At 46.9% G+C, this 19064-nt stretch overlaps 2 protein-coding genes and 1 pseudogene across 2 annotated transcripts; 1 reads left to right on the forward strand and 2 right to left on the reverse strand.

The window, feature by feature from the left end:
- Positions 1 to 739: 739 nt before the first annotated feature.
- LOC112884904 (cysteine-rich receptor-like protein kinase 6) lies at positions 740 to 6914 on the forward strand. The gene is made up of 3 exons (XM_025950533.1): positions 740 to 756; positions 833 to 2088; positions 6838 to 6914. Exons 2-3 carry the CDS (start codon positions 840 to 842, stop codon positions 6912 to 6914), a joined length of 1326 nt encoding a protein of 441 aa, XP_025806318.1. The 5' UTR covers positions 740 to 756; positions 833 to 839.
- On the reverse strand, positions 2272 to 3525 carry LOC112884907 (annotated as a pseudogene).
- Positions 6915 to 16446: 9532 nt separating the features above from the next.
- LOC112884905 lies at positions 16447 to 18269 on the reverse strand. The gene is made up of 2 exons (XM_025950534.1): positions 18228 to 18269; positions 16447 to 18160 (listed from the first exon to the last, which is right to left on the reverse strand). The coding sequence occupies exons 1-2, from the start codon at positions 18266 to 18268 to the stop codon at positions 17170 to 17172; spliced, it is 1032 nt and encodes a 343-aa protein (XP_025806319.1). The 5' UTR covers position 18269; the 3' UTR covers positions 16447 to 17169.
- Positions 18270 to 19064: the final 795 nt, after the last annotated feature.

Raw genomic sequence — 19064 nt, forward strand, 5'->3', positions numbered from 1 at the left:
AGTTCCAACGCCACCTGCAGCAAGGTTATGGTGTGATAATTTAGGGGCCACTTATCTCACAGCGAATCTTGTGTTTCATGCTCGTACAAAACGTATTGAAATTGATTTTCATTTTGTGAGAGAACGTGTGGCTCGGAAACTTCTGCAGGTTCGGTTTATATCAACACATGATCAAGTTGCTGATGGATTCACCAAGGCTCTTACAAGAGACAAACTGCATAATTTCAGACGCAATCTTAACTTAGTAAAGTTATGATTGAGAGGGGCTGTTAGATAATATTGTAACATATACTTTGTATGGAAACAAACCAACCGAAATCATGGAGTCCTGATGTGTAGAATTGTGTAGAAAGTTCCTAGGTTGTAAAGATAGGAAAGTCCGGATATGGTTGTTGTAAAAATAGAAAGGTATAGTATCGGCATCTCCTTGATTTCGGTTGGTGATTTATACACCATGCAGAGGGCTCTTCTCTGCATATATTAACAAAGCTACACGGCCTCTGTAGAGGTGAGAACGTTTCCTAAACGTACCTGGTTGCTTTCAGTCCGGTCCCGGCGCCGTCGGCGGCAGAGCTAGCCGATTGCCGAGCACCCACCAGTGCAAGCGTAGGAAAGGGAAACACAGTAGCTGAAAATATCTGGAGCGCTCTCTCTCTCTCTTGGAAAGATAATCACTTTCGAGTTTGAACCACAAAATCACCTCTCTCAGAGAATTAGTTTTTATAGAAAATCAGAATTAGATGGAGCTCTACATAAGTCAGGTGCTCCCGCGGTTTAATTTGTGAGTCCCATTTGCCATGATTTCTGAATCGTGATTTTTTTTTTGCGTCAGATCTCAGATGAGACCATTTTCCGCCATGGATCCGCTAGGTTGGCTTGAGTATGAGTCGTATTCGCCTCAAAATTGCTATCCTCCAAGTAAAACACCTCCATGTCAAGATTTCCTATGTTTTTATAATTTATTTTCACGTGCATTTCGTATTTTTTTTATCCTTTCTTTCCTGATAGTGTGTTTTTGCATTCGGGCATGTGGGGCGGCGGTTGCTGTTGCTGCTTCACATGAATGGCTAGCAAGGGCAAGTCAAATGAACCATCCTTCTGCCCAGGCAACTCCGCCATGTCTTCTTGATATCCGATACCAGCAAAGTTCTCCTCATCTGTCGTGTCGCAACGGCGAGTCAGCGGCAACCATGGCCACGCGGCGGCCAACGCCGCACGGCTTCCCTCCCCATCTCGCGGGCGTTGCCGCCGCAGCCTTTCTCCTCCTCGCCCTCGCCCTCCAAGCGCCTCTCGCCGCCGCCGCCCAAGACCAGCCGCCGCCGCCGCCGTGGCTGCTGTGCGGCCCCGAGCCCGTCAGCGGCAAGTACACGGCGAACAGCACCTACCAAGCCAACATCAACCGCCTCGCCGCCACGCTCCCCAGGAACGCCTCCTCCGCCGCGTTCCTCTACGCCACGGGCAGCGTCGGCGCCGTCCCGGACATCGTCTACGCGCTCGCCCTCTGCCGCGGCGACGCCAACGCCTCCGCCTGCGGGCGCTGCGTCGCCACCGCCTTCCGCGGCGCGCAGGAAGGGTGCCCGCTCTTCAAGGACGCCATGGCCTTCTACGACCTCTGCCAGCTCCGCTTCTCCAACCGCAACTTCTTCCTTGACGACGACTACATCGTCAACACGTACATCCTGCAGGGCCCTCAGCTGGCGGCGCCCGCGGACGCGCGGGCGCGGAGCGCGGCGGGGGCGTTCGACGCCACCGTCGGCCGGCTCGTCAACGCCACCGCCGACTACGCGGCGGAGAACTCGTCGGCGAGGTTCGCCACGGGGGTGGTAGGCTTCGGCGACGAGAGCGGCCCCATGATTTACGCTCTGGCTCAGTGCACGCCGGACAGGACGGTGGACATCTGCCGGACCTGTCTGAACACCATCATCAGCCAGCTACTGCCGAGCTATTTCGGCGGGAGGAATGGCGGAGGGGTTTTTGGGGTGTGGTGCAGCTTCCGGTATGAGGTGTACCCTTTCTTCTCCGGCCAACCGCTGCTGCAGCTTCCCATGTTCGTGGCGACGCCTGCGGCACCGGCCAGCAGAAGACAAGGTGAGTTGGACAACAAGAATATTTTTCTGAATTATTTATGGAGGCTGCTAACCAGATTTCAACATTAGCATTTAAGAAATGGCATGTACCAACCAACCACTTATAAGGCAAATAAAATACAGTGATGTCCACTGTCAGGTAGGAATTTTTCATATGATAGAGGAAAGTGACACAAGTGAAACATGCAAACCATACACAAGACAACAAACCGAATAAAATTGCATGCCAGATACCCTACCTGACCCTGAACATTATCTAGTATGAGTCGAACCCATGTAAATTCTGCAAGCACAAACGCTTGGGGGTAGGATTTGTCCGGGCACCAGGAGACTTATTCGTCAAGAAGCAAGAGTAGTATTCGGCGGCCGCGTGATGCCATGGAAGGCTCAGACTCATCTTGGTTCAAGCTCTGTGAGCGTCACCTCGTTCGGCGACATTGGAGCCCTTGACCTGCCGGTGGACTGCAACTTCATCGCCCTGCCATCCGAGTCTTCCATCTCTGGAATGCAAAATGTTGGTTATGACGGGACCTGGAGCGACACCGTGTCGCTGCCAAGCATGACGTTTACAGATGACGGCGCCGGCCTATCTGCAGGGCTGTCCTGGACACAGAGCAGCCCGATGTGGACGAGCTTCGACATCTGGTCTTGAGGAGCTCCGCGTCCCAGCAGGAATGGATCCAGCAACTCTGCGATTGTCCCCGTGCTCCAGTGCTCCCACACCTGCACATACAGTATGTGGTCAGTTATCTCGCTCTTACAAGAAAGAAATTACAGTAGTTCTGTATGGACTCTTTAGCTGCACAAGTGCTCACAAGGCTTAAGAGGTCAACATATTGCTCGAGTCATCGAAGGTAGTGTTCTTCCTCCCTGTGACCATCTCCAAGAACAAAACACCAAGACTGAAAACGTCCGACTTGACTGAGTACTGCCCGTGCATCGCGTATTCCGGTGCCATGTATCCGCTGAAATTTGAACCAAGCAAATTATGGTTGAAATATGAACAAAAAAGTTAACATCATTGGCTGATATGCGTATGCTATCTTTTGATGCTTTGTCAAGGAAACGCAGAATGATGCTTACTATGTTCCAGCAATATGACTAGTGACACCTTGGGACTGATTCATGTCAAAGAGTTTTGCTAAGCCAAAGTCTGAGATCTTTGGTTGTAATCAGAGTCAAGTAGCACGTTGCTTGGTTTGAGGTCTCGATGAACTATCTTCAGTTGAGACTCTTCATGAAGATATTGCAAGCCTGGAGCAACTCCGTTTACAATCTTGAGTCTCCTCCCCCAATCCAAGTCTTTACTTTTCTTAGAATCTGTCATCCAAACAAGAAAGTGTTCTCTGTCATGCACTACCCAAAGAAAAAAGAAGAAGGTGCGCTTCTTTCATGGCCCTGACGATTTGCATGCCAGTGTGAATGTGTCATTTTGAGAAACAGCCTGTCACACCCTAAGATATTTAATATTAGGATGAATATCTTTTAGAATATGTTCATCCATCTTTAGGGTTTTTCAAGAATTTTCAGATTTTTCTGGCAATTATTCTCCTTTTTCGTAGAGCCAAATCCATTTATTGGAAGGTTCTAAATTTTTTTTCTCAAATTATAAGTATTTTCTTTGGAACCCTCATGTTCCAAATTATCTCCAGAGTTTTTCTCGAATTTTTTAGAATTCTTCTGGATATATTTTTCTTGGTTTGAAAATATTGATCTAGACTTTTCTAGATTTATTTTAAGCCTTCATATATTTTGGAAAATAAATTCTTTTTCTTTTCATCTTGAACTGGATTCAACTCGTTTCTTATTCGATCCATCTTAAATCCTAGAATCATGCCGCGTATAAGCTTGAGCTTGCCCACCGCCATAACGTCATCTGTCACATTTTATTGATAAAAAATTAATCAAAAGCTTTCATTTGATGTATTGAATCAAACCTCTTATTTTCCCCTTTGTTGTTCCTTCCCGAAGTTTGTCGAAGCTAGCTGATAGCCTCTCACAGTCGATCGCCTTCTTCCACTGAGTTGATGTTATCTACAAGCCTTTTCGTGAGATGGGAAAACTCCCAAAATCATTTTCCATTTCTTTCTTATCCTCAATGTATAGTTCCCAATTTCTCGTCGTTGCCAGACCGAGCCATTTCATCACCATCCATCCTTTTTCTCATCTGTGGTGTCCGTTACCCTAAACTGCTCCAGTGAGTTTCTCATTCTCTGATCTTTCTCCTTGACCAAATCACACTTCAAACGGTGCCCCGTAACTCTCTTGATGTTTTCCAATGATGGTCCGATGTTGTAAGTGTTAGCTCTGCAACCTACATTGCTGCTGCACGGTACTGGTCTGACTCGTCAACACCTAAACCTGATATTACCGCCATCCCCATCCTCTCTTTTCGTTACTTGACACGGCACCTATGTCATACCAAACTTAACTTTGCTACGTGTGCCTGCTAGGACTCATTAATCGAGTCCGATCCGGCTGCACATTCCCTTACCACCGGTAGGTTGAGCAAACTGTTCGCTCCATGCTGTTTTCGTTTCATCCGAAATCGGATAGCTCGCGTGGCTATCCTCAGCATGTGCGCCACACAAGCCTAGCCATCCGTGTTGAGCAGCCCGCTTGACCCTCTCTCCATTCTTTCTCTTTCCGGTCTGCTCTCCCGAGCGTCCTGTTTGCGTGGATAGCTCGTTCTTTTTCCACCCGAAACCGATCCTCCCAATCCGCTCTTTTTGTTTTTGCCTGCTGGTAGGCCTTTATGCCTAACGGGCCGAGCAGCCAAGCTGGGTCCAACCTGTCTAGACTCATGCTGCAGCCTAGGCCGAGTCCGGGCATGCTGCAGAACGCCGCCGTCAGCCTGTTGGCGTGCGTGCTTTGCACGACACAACAGCCCTGCCCCTATAAAACCTACGCAGAACCCTAGGTTCGCATCCTCTCTGCTCGCGCTCCCTGCTCCGACGCACGCGTCGTAAGAGTACAGTAAGAACTAGTCAGCTGGCTATAAGTTTTATTTTATTATATTTATGCTGAGGTGGAGGAGAGAAGAGAGAAGAGAGAGAAGGAGCTGACTGTAGGATAGTAGCCAGCTCATAACTGGCTATAGTACAAATTCCCAGACTGAGGTGAGAGAATGAGAGTATGCAAGTGGGTCTAATATTAATTACGCAACACTCTTTTAGCCAACATAATAGCCAATCTATTATATTTGTTGACTACAATATTAACTTTAGATGACATAGCAAACTCTTGTAGTCGGCAGCGGGCTAAACTATTGTTCTTGCTCTAAATCCAGGAGCCTCGCGTCCCCTGCAGCCGCGCATGCCTCCTCAACTAGGAGCGCCCCCAACCGCTGCGCGCGTCCCCTCCTCGCGTCGCCCAGGCTGGCGCCACCGCTCCCCCTGCACCCGCCCCTCGCCCCCCTGCGTACCTGCTGCCGTGCCTCCCCATGCGAAGCACGCATCTGCCTTGCTCGGCCTTGAGCGACAGCTGCCCCTTCACCTCACGCCACACCCCCCTGCATCTGCCCAACGCCGCCACCCTCCTGCGCCGCCACCCAGGTTTACCTCGCCATGAACGCCTCCTGTCTGCTTGCCACGAACAGCAGCGCCGCCGCCCCGGAGCAGTGCGCCGCCCCCTCTTCCAGTGAGATTCTCGCCGCCACAGTGCCTCCCCGCCATGGGTAAGCGGTAAAATAGAACCCGCTCCATCTACTCTTTCTTTTGCCCTGCTCCTCGCGCTCTCTCATGCTTGGAATCGCTGGGAATCCAGCCAACAATGCCGACGGCGGCAGCGGCCATGCCCAGGAACACCTTGAGCTTTTGCGATGAGACCCCTAGCGAATCATGTAATTTTCATATCTTTCTTGTATCTTGCAAAATCTACAGAAAACCACCTATAAGTTTAGATCTATTGAATCCTAACCAAGCCATGATGTTTTACACATCTAACCCTAAACTTTGATCTATTTGCGAGCACAGTTTGCTATGTCTCGCAAATCTTCCCTGCTAGCTCCTGAAATCTATAGTTAATTGCGACTAGATCTCTGAAACCTTGTTTCTTTTGTAGATTTTGCATTTTAGATCTGTTTTGATCCGTTCTTTTCGTGTTAGTCTTCTAAAACCCTAAGCTATCGTTTAGTAGTATTGTTGTACCATAGTTTCTATTTTTAAAATTAAATATAGATTTAATTTGATTAATGTTGTCTTATCTAATTTTTGTAAATAAAATCTAATTAAGTCTTTACTTCGGTTTTCATAATTAACGTAACTTGATTAATATCAAATCAAATGTGTTTGTAATTTAATTTGTTTAGTTCAACACGAACCATAAAGTTCGACATTTAGATGCTCTCACCAGTTTCTTTTCTAATTAATTATTTAATTAGCGTAATTTATACATAGACAATCACAAATTAAATTAACTAAGTTCTACTTCACCTTTACAAATACAAATATAATTTAAGTTAATTATAACCTGGATATTTCTTTTAAATATCCTTCACATTTGTTTTCTAATTAAAATAAATGAAGCTTATAGTTCTTTTATTTTTTTATAACATAAATATTCTGATAGCCGCTTCTTTTCAACCCTAACTCCATTTTCCATATTTCTTGCGCTTTCGTGACCGTAGCAACGAGGCCTCTCCTTTAGTACACTTTTTTAAAGTTTTTGTTTCATTTGGTGTATCTGTTCTTAGTTGTTCTTGTTTCTTTATTTATTGTTGTGCTTTGGTCCAATGCTTGTGTGATGTTAGAAGGAGCGCAATCGAAGAGTTTTGAAGATTTAAAGTTTCAAGAACAAGAGTTGAAGACACGAGCTTCTATTCTCTAGAAGAAAGGCAAGTTTGATCATTCTTTTATCCTAATAATCACAATAAATACAACTTTTCTATATGCATGCATGTATCCTAATTTTGATGGATCCTAATTAAGGATATGCCTAGTCTTTGTTATCATTCCTTGTCAACCTGAGATTTAACTTTGTGTTGGTTAGCTTCTTCTTAGTGGCTATAATTGATTCCGGTTTGGGAATAATTTATAACCGTGATGACAACAATAATGATACTACACCTATTTTATCTAGGTTCATGCTCTTTATGTTGTTAATCACAAGATCATATGCTTTAATCAGAATATGAAGAACCACCCAGAAAAACAGTGCGACCATAGTACTATATGGCTATGGTCTTGCCTAATTAATTAGAAACTCTAACTTGTGATGATCTTACCGAAGGGCAAGAGGGGAGTGCGTTGATGGGATATAGCTCGGTCCTCTTAGAGGCTTTGTTTACGGTCCTTGGCTAAAGTACCACCTCACTAGGGAGGGTTACGACCACTGCGGCCTGAAAGCTTAGCGGATCATTGCAAGTTAGGGAATCTTTATAAAGCTCTCATAGTGAATCCCTTGCTACTCACATCGGAAGTGTTTAAGAGGCTAGCTACCTCGGGCGACATGGGAGACACGAAGTATGGGTAAAGTGTACAACATCTGCAGAGTGAAAACTGATATATTAGCGATGCTCGCGGTTACGAGCGGCTTGGATCCTCGCATGATTAATGAACTTTAAGATGAATTAAATCGTAAACCATATTTATGGTTTTGGATATGCTTATGCTATATCTGTTCTGTTTCTTTTAATGTGGGTGTTCTGCTTTTTTCAATGTAGGTTTTGATATATACTTATACCTTAGTAATTAGGTGCTAATAAAATTTGACCAATTAAAGTTGCTTATTGCAGTAAGCCAGTCAATATTTCCTTAATTTTGATCTTCATATCATATAATTCCCAATATTTGCTGAGTACCAACTATAAGTATACTCATGTTCATGTTTGTTATAATTTGCAACACCTGTGTGGCATGTATCCATAAACAATCAGTTTCTCATCTTCTTCGAAGCAAACGCCTAGGAGCCTCACGAGGTTCTTGTGTTGGAGCTTGGCAACTAGAACTGTTTTCAGCTCTTCTAGTGCCTGTCTGGAGCCAAATGAGAGCCTCTTCACCGCTATTTCTTGGCCATCAGAGAGAATGCCCTGCGCTTATGAAGCCAAAACCAAAAGGCACATTCAATGATCATCTGAGAGCTATAGCACCAACACATATAAGATTTTAATATGATTTCTACTACCTTATAAACCACACCGAACCCTCCTTGGCCAAGCTTGTTGCTTTCAGCAAAGTTATCCGTGGCTTCCCGTAGAGTTGATAGGTCAAGAATGAGTGGATCGATGCTTTGAATGTCGTCTGGATTAGTACAATCTGTTTTGAACAGAATAGATACACAGTGATACATAGAGCTTATATACAAAAGATTTTCTTTTGTGAAATTTGATTGCCACCTTATTATAAGTTGGTGAATGTGTTTTTTTAATATAGACATCCTGTTAATCAAAATATGTATGTAGTCAACTATTACAAAATAGTCACAAAAATTCTATTAGAAGAAGTAATCAAAAGTACTTTCTTATAACTGAGAAACTGTACATGATTTAAAATGGTTAATGAACTTAGTAGCCAGGCTTACATGATTTTCCTGAGTCCTTTTGTGCTGCTGTTCGTCTTCTCCAAAAGCAAAAGCTTGTCACTGCGAGAGCGAATATTGCAGCAGCTAATAAAGGCAATGAAATGGTCAAGACCAGTCCTGTTCTCTCTCTTCTTCTCCCTGAAAGTCATCAAAGGGTACCCGTTCTTTCAAAAAAGAATCTTCACAAAAAGAAATCATCATCAACCAAAAACCGCAGCCGCAAGCTATGCGGTTTCTGTTTAAGAAACTAACCTTGGCCGGTGATCCGCGGCGTCACGTTCACTGGCGGTGGCGGCCCCGGGAGTTGCAGTAGCGGGCGGCCGGAGAAGAAAGGATACGTCTCAAATCGGAAGCTGCACTGCACGCCGAAGACCCTCCCGCCGCGCTTCCCACCGAAATACGTCAGCGCTATAGTCCTATAAATTGTTGGAATATTTGGGCCTAGGCCATATAAATCCAAATAATTCCTATAAAATCTCAAAGACCCATTAGTGTATAGATACATGCCAACAAGTTAGTCCCACCTTGCTAGTGGAGGTGGAGGGAATCTAACTTAAATAGTTAGATGCTCTTCATGCTCTTGCAAGTGTGGGTGAGAGGAAGAAGGAAGAACACGCGCCCGCTCGCTCGCCTCGCCTCGCCGGGCCGGGCTCGGGCTTCGGGCGAAGAGCGCGCGCACGCGACGTGCGCGTGAATGGTCCGCCAAAATCCGGATCCAACCCTTGCGGCGATTGTTTCGTATGAATCAGCTCTTCGGTCTCGGGCGAAGGCTGTAGAAAGCCGATTGTTCCCCGGCGGCTTCCTTTTGCCACTTTGAATCTGTTACGGCTTTCACGCGTTGATTTTTAGAACTCGTAACCGACTCGGACGCCAAAACCCTAGCGGTTCTCTTTATAAATACGCGCGGGTGCCGGCACAGAAGATACACAATAGAGAGAAAACCTACAACGCACAATACGCCTCAATCTGTTTGCTACGCTGCCGCGTACGCTACTTCATCCCATTCGTCGGCGTGCACCGGCAATCGGGAGAGCAAATCTTCGGAACCTCATCCTCAGCGATCCTGCACCGGGAGAGGGCGAATAAGGTTTTTGGGAAGCGCTCTGCGCGACTGCTCAAACGCTTCCACATTGCCATCCACTACGTACTCATCACCACGGCTCGTCTACCTCCTCGTCAGTGGGGCGCGACTCGGCGTCGTCAAGCGCGCGGAGGTGCTGATCGTCGCCGTCATCCTTTTTGCCTGGTTATACCAGTCGGACAAGAAAGGTACGGTTTTCTATCCCTAACTGTATCTTTCATACCTAATATGATCTGGTTAGAGTTGATCTTGTTGCTGCAATATTTTATCTTAAATTACATTATGAGCATGTTTAGATCTATTCATTTTCTGTACGCAATTTTCGTCATAGTCATTATTTATCTTCGGATTAATTTAAAACTGAAACTCCTATTTTTTCCAATAATCCAAAAATCTTATCATAGGAATTTCAGTTTTATGGCTGGATTTGTTGATGCTCTGAGACCCGAGAAGTTCTCTGGCGAGCACTTTAAGAGATTGCAAACGAGAGTGATTCTGTGGCTCTCTGCCATGAACGTGTTGTGGGTGTTCAAGGGCAAACCTGCTGTGGGCGTTCAAGGGCAAACCTGAGGGGCCTCTTACCCCTGAGCAGGAGAAGGCCTTTACCGAGGCCAACAAACTTTTTGTGGGCGCTGTGATCGGTATACTTGTAGATCGTCTACAGGATGTGTACCTTCATCACACAGACGCTAAAAAGTTGTGGGACGCCCTGGAGGCCTATTATGGCGGCACAGACGCTGGCGATGAGCTGTACATGATAGAGCAGTGCCATGACTACAAGATGACCGATGGGAAATCTATAGTCGTGCAGGCTCATGAGATACATTGCATGGCCAAGGAGCTTGAGCACCTCAAGATCAACCTACCCGACAAGTTTGTGGCTGGTGGCATCATTGCCAAGTTGCCTCCTTCATGGAGGGATTTCGCCACTACTCTCAAACACAAGAGGATGGAGATATCAGTGTCTGATCTGATAGCATCCCTTGATGTTGAGGAAAAAGTTCGGGCCAAGGATGGGTGATCTAAGGATGCTGAGGGCCAGACTAGCGCCAACATGGTTTAAAAGTCTCATGGCAAAGGCAAGGGCAAGGGAAAAAAGATCAAGCCGCAGCCTATCACTACTTTCAAGAAGAAAAAGTTCAAAGAAGGTCAAGGCTGTTTTGTGTGTGGATCTACTGATCATTGGACAAATAAATGCCCACACCGCAAAGGAAGGAACCCTTCACCTGAGCAGAAGAATGTGAACACGGTCACCATGGCTGGAGTGGAAACCAGTGGGTATAATTCTATACCTTCGGTTTTTTTCAGTATTTCAATCTACTAGTTTGTGGCTTGATACTGGTGCAAATGTTCAGAACAATGCTACCTTATTTTCTTCTTACCAGACTGCTCAGAATTCTACCGTGATGATGGGCAATGGGTCGCATGCTACTGTTCATGGTATTGGCACGGTCGATCTGAAGCTTACTTCGGGAAAGATCGCGCAGCTGAAGAACGTGCAGCATGTCCCTACTATCGGCAAGAATCTAGTTAGTGGCTCCCTTTTGTGTCGGGATGGTTTTAAAGTAGTGATTGAGTCCAATAAATTTGTCGTGTCTAAGTGTGAACAATTTATCGGTAAAGGCTATGAGTGCGGGAGCTTGTTCCGTTTTTCAGTTTCAGATTACTATAATAAGTCCGTGAACTTAATTTCTGATGGTATAAATGGGAGCGATGCATCTGTTTGGCACTCGCGTTTATGTCATCTGAATTTTGGCTCTATGTTTCGACTTTCCACCATGAGTTTAATTCTGAATTTTTCCATAGTCAAAGGTTCTAAGTGCCATAGTTGTGTGCAGTCTAAGCAACCTCGAAAACCTCACAAGGTGGCAGAGGAGAGATATTTGGCACCTCTAGAACTCGTCCATTCAGATATCTGTGAGATGAATGGCGTGTTAACAGAAGGTGGAAAAAGATATTTCATGACCTTGATTGACGATGCAACTAGATTTTGCTACGTGTACTTGTTGAAAATGAAAGATGAGGCTCTTAACTGCTTTAAAATCTATAAGGCTAAAGTAGAAACCCAACTTGAGAAAAAGATCAAACGACTTAGGTCCGATCGAGGAGGTGAATATTTCTCTAACGATTTTGACTTCGGAACACAGCATTATTCATGAGAGGACGCCTCCCTATTCACCGGAATCAAACGGGGTTGCCGAAAGAAAGAATCGCACGTTGTCTTACTTGGTTAACTCCATGTTAGACACCGCTGGATTATCTAAGGCATGGTGGGGGGAGGCAGTATTGAATAAGGAAAAGACTCCTTACGAGGAGTGGATTGGGAGAAGACCTTCACTCTCTTACTTGCGCACGTGGGGTTGTTTGGCCAAGGTGAATGTGCCAATCAACAAGAAGCGCAAGCTGGGATTTAAAACTGTGGATTGTATCTTTTTGGGTTATGCACATCATAGCATTGCTTATAGATTTCTAGTAGTTAAATATGAGGTACCTGATAAGCATGTAAATTCACTGTTTGAGTCTCATGATGCTACTTTCTTTGAGAATATTTTTCCTACAAAAGACTCGCATGTTATATCCTTATTACCTCTGAATGAAACAGTGAATACAACTCCTAAATCTGTTGAATTTACTGAGCATGATGAATACACACTTGAATCAAATCATCAGAAGATTTACAGTGATGCTCCTAGGAGGAGCAAGAGGCAAAAGACTGGTGATGATTTCACTGTTTATCTCATAGATGATTCTCCCAAAATAATCACTGAGGCATTCTCATCTCCTGATGCGGATGATTGGAAAGAAGCTGTCCATAGCGAGATGGACTCCGTTCTCTCCAATAGAACTTGGGAGCTGGTCGAAAGACCGTATGGTTGCAAACCTGTGGGTTGCAAGTGGGTGTTCAAAAAAAAGCTTAAGCCTGATGGTACTATTGATAAGTACAAGGCTCGTCTCAGGGTTACACATAGAAAGAAGGCGAAGATTTCTTTGATACTTACTCACCTATTGCAAGAATTGACCACAATTCGTGTTCTACTCTCCCTGGCTGCCTCGCATGGTCTTCTCATCCATCAGATGGATGTTAAGACAGCTTTCCTCAACGGAGAGCTGGAATAGAAAATCTACATGACACAGCCTAATGGGTTTGTAGTAGAGGGTCATGAGAACAAGGTGTGCAAGTTGTATAAATCTTTGTATTTCCTGAAGCAACCACCTAAGCAATGGCATGAGAAATTCAACTCGACACTCATATCAGCAGGCTTTAGTGTCAATGAGGCTGATCGATGTGTGTATTACCGCTATGGTAGGGGCCAAGAAGTTATATTGTGTTTGTATATCGATGACATACTGATCTTTGGCACTAGTCTTGATGTAATCAACGAGGTCAAGATATTCTTGTGTCAAAACTTTGATATGAAAGATCTTGGTGAGGCTGATGTTATTCTCAACATCAAGCTGATCAAGGGAGAGAATGGGATTATCCTTTCACAATCCCATTATGTGGAGAAAATGTTGAATCGGTTTGGCTATAGGGATAGCAAATCTAGTCCAACTCCCTATGATCCGAGCTTGATCCTTCGAAAGAACAAAAGAATTGGCAGAGACCAATTGAGATATTCACAGATGATTGGCTCACTCATGTATCTTGCGAGTGCAACGAGGCCTGACATCTCTTTTGCTGTTAGCAAGTTGAGCCGCTTTACTAGTAATCCGGGAGATGATCATTGGCGTGCGCTTGAGCGCGTAATGCACTACTTGGTGGGTACTATGGAATACGACATTCATTATTCCGATTTTTCTGCAGTACTGGAAGGATACAGCGATGCTAATTGGATATCGGATCTAGATGAGCTGTATGCCACTAGTGGATACGTTTTCACTCTTGGCGGTGCTGCTGTTTTATGGAGATCATGCAAACAGACTGTAACGCCCGCGTTTCTACCTAATCTAAATTACAGCACGAATCGCTCGCTAGAAAATATTCTCTCGACAAACTCGGGTCGATCCTAAACCCTTACCGTCCGAACCCCTAATCGCCCGACACATCTCCCGACTTTTCGCCGCCTGATTGACCACCATCCTTTTTCTTTCCTCGACCCCCGCGACGTGCCGCATGCTCAACTCCGCACTCGCGACCGTCGCCGCGAATTCCGCCGACACGGCTCTTTCCCCTCACGCGTCGCGTCGCACGCGCGCGACCTCGCCGCGAATCCCGCCGACGCAGGACCTCCCCCCTCCCTCCTTTTCTTTTCCCCTACCCCTTTTCCTCTTCTTTCTCCTTTCTCCTTTCTCTGTTCCTGCTTCCTTCGCTCCCCTGCACGCAGCACAGCACCGAGCAGAGCTCGGCGCCGGTCACCACCACCACCACCGCCCTCTCCCCATTGACGACGCCACAGTGCCGGCCTAACCAGGCCCCTCCTCTGCGCGCGCCGTACCCCGCCGTGCCGTCTCGGCACTCGTGTTGCCCCTGCCGGCCACGGCACCAAGCAGAGCCGGCTGCCGCGCGTCGTCGTGCCACGGGCCGCCTGCTCCTGCGCCGCACGCCCCCAGGCCGTCTCTCCCCGCTACGCGCCAACCCCTGCTCTGCGCAGCGACGACCAGCCCCTCCCCGGCCTTGCTCCCCCGTACCACCGCCGCCCCACCTCCATTACTGCCGCCACCGGCCTCCACCGCGCCTCCCTCCTTCCAGCCCCTCGCCGGCCTACAAATACCCCCGCCACTACGCCAGAAGCCCTAATCTGAGACGCGCCCTAGGCAAAATGCTAGACGCGCAGGGGTCGCGTCCCGCATTACCGCGTCGCAGATAAAAAAGTAATCTGAGACGCGCCTCACGCTCGTCTCAGATTACCAAAACGCAAGACACGCCTCACTTACGGCTCGTCTCGCCTTGGCTTCACACAGGCTTCCCTGGGAGCCAAATGCAAGACACGCTCTAGGCTAGGCGGGTCTCGCATTAGTCTAAGATGAGAGATGCGCCTCACTTACGGCGCGTCTCGCCTTGGCTTCACACAGGCCCTGGGAGCAAAATGCGAGACGCGCTCTAGGCTAGGCGGGTCTCGCATTAGTCAAAGATCGGAGACGCGCCTCATTTACGGCGCGTCTCGCCTTGGCTTCACACAGGCACTCCTGGGAGCCAAATGCGAGATGCGCTCTAAGCTAGGCGGGTCTCGCATTAGTCACAGATGGGAGACGCGCCTCAATTACAGCGCGTCTCGCCTTGGCTTCACACAGGCGCCACTGGGAGCCAAATGCGAGACGAGCTCTAGGCTAGACGGGTCTCGCATTAGTCACAGATGGGAGACGCGCCTCATTTACGGCTCGTCTTGCTTTGGCTTCACACAGGTGGCCCTGGGAGCCTATTGAGAGTCGCGCCCCAAGCGAGGCGTGTCTTGCATTAGTCTACCTCCAACAGGGGCCTTTTCTTTCCCCAGCTGCATCCTGGAACTAGCCAGGATTTGGCAGCTGCAATCAAATACCTGCAAAAGATTTCAATTCACAGAATTCACCGCAATCATCGCACGCATCCATACAATTCACATAGTGCGATACACACAAGGAAAGATGGTATTATATAACACATGTACAATCAATTAGCAACAATGATCGATAAGAACAATAGAGTACATGCAAAGCAAGTCTCTCAATCTAGCTCAATGTTGCGGGCCGTGCTATCGTGGATGGAACTCCCCCTTTGTGTTGACCACCTCCATCATGAGGAATCCCGCTAGCCTCTCTCGGATATCCTTCACGTTACCAAGCGTCGTTTGATTGAAATAATCATCTTCGTCCTTCGAAATATAATTACAAGCAGTTAGAATACAAGATGAAGACAGATTTTTTTTATTTATAACACGTGATAATTCTTACCGTGAAATCCGGTTTCTCTGCAACTAGAAGCATGTTGTGGCAAACATAGAACCCACATGAGTTACCCGAGGGTTGCCGTGTGCACTACATGTCAAAGATAGATAGAAATTAGCATTTTGCGACACTTAGAACCAAGAAAACATCGTAATAGTAAAGCGATTTAGTTATAGTAGTTACCGTCCACGCGGTGTGATGTGTAAACGCAGCTTGACGTTGCTCTTTGTATCCTTCTTTGGCCCTAAGATGCCTGTCAAGAGACCTAAACACAGACATCCGGATGTTATATTACAAATGCTTCTGAATTGGGCAAATGATAAAAAACTAAAGCAAACAACAAACTTACTCGTCAAGGATTGAGATGACTAGAGAATAATCACGTATCTGAGGCGCGCCCGACTCATCTGATGGAATGCTCGAGTCAAGGTAGAAGACTTGCTTGCTCCTGACATTGATGATGAGTGTAACCCAATGGTTGCCTGGGTTGTACGGCACCACAATGTGCTCCTTGTCAGCATGTACTCGCATGCACTTCACCATGTACCTAACCAAGTTGAAATGGAAACAAGCGGTTACATGTGTTAAATGGAAACAAGTGACTACATGTGGCTACAAGTTGAAATGAAAACAAGTTTAATTGTTGCATGTGCGCACCTGACCAAGCTATCTCTATCTGTCAGCATAAATGTCACCGTCATCAGCTGTGGGTCAATGTACCCACACTTCTTTCCGGTTCGACGCCTTGTCTCTTGTTGCATGTGCCTACACGATCCATATGAATTGAAATAGAAACGACTTAAATTGTTGAACGTATATCAAATGCATTGAAATGGAAACAAGTCTTAATCGACTTACAATGCAAAGCACCGAATGAGAGAAAGATCCAAAGCGTCGAGGTTGAAAAGGTCGAACAAATCGCTCCAGGCAACAATAAAGATGTTGCCGTTGCCCTCAAGCTGCAGAAAGTGCCGCTCTTCGAATGACACCATGATTTCCTCGGCTTGATTGACATTTTGCATGTAGTACTTGTGCAGGTCCATACAATATGGACCTGCTGCCCGAAGCTCAGAGACACTAAGCAAGGCCTTTCCAACCCTGTACTTTGGATTCTCAGAAGTGTAAGCCCTTGTGACCGGTTGTTTTATCCGCTCCACCTTTTTCTTCCCCTCTGAGATCTCCCGCTTCGTCGCCATCGGCCTACTCTGCTTCTTCCTCACAGGATTAGCCTTGCTTGGCTTCTTGGGAGCGGTAGCTGGCTCTGTCGGAACAGGTGGAGGGGGGTAACCTGAGGCTGAGTAGGGACAGGAGGATGCGGTTCCGATAACGATTCCCGTGTATCCGGCAGCTGTGGGCATGGCTCAGAAAACGTCGGTGGCACTGCAGCACTCTGTGGCTGAGGTTGACTGGTCGGTACTGAATCTGCATCTGCTGGATCAATATGAATACCAGCTCTCCGCCACTGAACCCTTCTCGCAACTGCATCCCGCAAAGTGGTGGTCATGTCATCTGGTGGCACCTCCAGCTTGATATTCTTAGCAAACTCATGCACGTAGTCAATCTTGAGCACAGCACAATCAGCCCTGACCTGCAACAACATCAACAACAACAACAAAGCCTTTAAATCTCAAGCAAGTTGTACATACCAAAAGAAAAAAAACAAAAAGAAATAGGAGAAAAGAAAAGAGAGGCAAAGACCAATGCACTGACCTGGACACCTTCAAGCTGGGACATACCGGGATACACAAGCCCGTTCCCGACCTCCATGAAAGATGAATCTCCGACCAGCTGCACGAGAAGACTGCATCGGGTCGGACGAGCCAAGCCATCTATCGTATCCGGCTCCACTGATGTAGGCACAATTGCCCTCTCTGTCCCTCTGCTCTGAGAAGCACCCGCTGCAGTACAAGCGAAGCTGTCCCTTCTCTCTTCACTCATCGTACTCCCCGGCATATCAGGGAATGACAATCCCTGAGACTCGAAGATGGTCTTCAGCTCTCCAAACATCTCCATCTTCACCTGCTTTTTGATCTCATCTATGTCAACCTTTGATGAGGAGTCTCGAGTCCGCTTCCGGTATCTGCCTTTGTGTTCAGGGAACCCCTCCTTCCAGGTCAACTGACTGGAAACACCACGGACACGGCCCCGTTGCTCACGGGTTCCCAAAGCCCTGGTGAGCGCATCAAACTCCCTCACTCCTTCATTTGAACCTTGGCTGCTCTCCATCAAAGCCCTTTGAGCAACTTCCTCAGCGCTCGTGCTGTAGAAATTGATATTGCCATCCTCCGTGAGCTTTGACCTAGCACGCATAAATGGTGCCAGCCGTCCCTCAAACGATTCATAGGGATTCTCAATCCCCCTCGCTGCCAGCATCTCATCCTCCTGCTCCCACTTGCGTTGCTTTCCAGCATATCCCGCTGAGCCAAGGTGGTGGTCAAGCTCGTTCCGCGCTCGGAGACCCCGAAAATACTCACTTGACTGTTGGAACTCGGGAGTATTCCACTTTTCAACAAGCTCGTCCCAGGCTTCTTTGGTCAAGTCCGCATACTTGTCAAAAGGGTTCTCTTTCTTCTTCCAACACTTTAAAAGCCTGCACGACAAAACAATAAATCTGCATAAGTGACAGTAGATAATGAAAAAATGTTAGTAAATGACAATAGTAAGTGACAACACTTTACTTGTTCTTGTAGCTCCTCCAGGCTTTAGAGATGATCTTCATAGCATGCTTCGTAGCCTTATCGTGCAACTCTATCGGATATTCAACATAGGGTTGAATATTGTTTTCGAAGATTCTCTTTTTGTCGTCCCAAGACAAGTCATCGAAATGTTCCAAGGTGAGTGGCACCCTTTGCCGGGCAGTGAGGCCACAAACCCGTGCTAATCTCACCAAGACTGACGATTCTTCGGGTGCTGCCTCAGAATTGAGCCGGCCACAACTTTTCACATCTGATGGCCACTTTGTCTGTGACCTTTTCTTTCTGCCAGCACCAGATGTGCTAGCTCCTGACTGTGACCGTGCCGGCCGTCCTGATGATGCTCTGTCATCTGTAGGTTGCTGCACACTGTCCTCACCGCCTGCAGCTTGCTGCACACTGTCCGGACCACTGGACATCGTGCTACATGAGAAAGAAAAAAAAACAGATACAACCATAGAGTAAACGCTCCGAATCAGATACAACCATAGAGTAACCGCATGAATCCCATACCTAGGCCTAGACATGCTTAATGCTTTAGTGATACATATTCTCGCAAAGTAATCTCCATTTTTTGAAATATATGACTCAATCTTTGGTCATTAACCGCTCTTTTTTTTTATTTGGCTAGGTTGGTCCATGGAAGATGTTTCTTGCCCTGGTACATCCATATGTAGGGTATGAACAGTGACTAATTAGAAAGGGGGAAAGCTCACCTACGGCGGCAGTGGACGACGCTACGGTGGCTTGGGGCGGCGCCGCGGGGCCGGGGACGACGGCGCGACGGCTCGGGGAAGGCTCGACGGCGGCGGCACTCGCGGG

Source organism: Panicum hallii, chromosome 3 (assembly GCF_002211085.1).
Source record: "Panicum hallii strain FIL2 chromosome 3, PHallii_v3.1, whole genome shotgun sequence".
NCBI lineage: Eukaryota > Viridiplantae > Streptophyta > Magnoliopsida > Poales > Poaceae > Panicum > Panicum hallii.

Excerpts from the sequence above, each read along its gene's own strand:
- LOC112884904 (XM_025950533.1), top strand. The coding sequence starts at position 840 with ATGAGACCATTTTCCGCCATGGATCCGCTAGGTTGGCTTGAGTATGAG. Across the intron at positions 2,089-6,837 it reads ACCGGCCAGCAGAAGACAAG|AAGGAGCGCAATCGAAGAGT; the intron begins GTGAGTTGGACA and ends GTGTGATGTTAG.
- LOC112884905 (XM_025950534.1), bottom strand. The coding sequence starts at position 18,268 with ATGAAGATCATCTCTAAAGCCTGGAGGAGCTACAAGAACAA. Across the intron at positions 18,161-18,227 it reads TGGAGGAGCTACAAGAACAA|ATTTATTGTTTTGTCGTGCA; the intron begins GTAAAGTGTTGT and ends TCACTTATGCAG.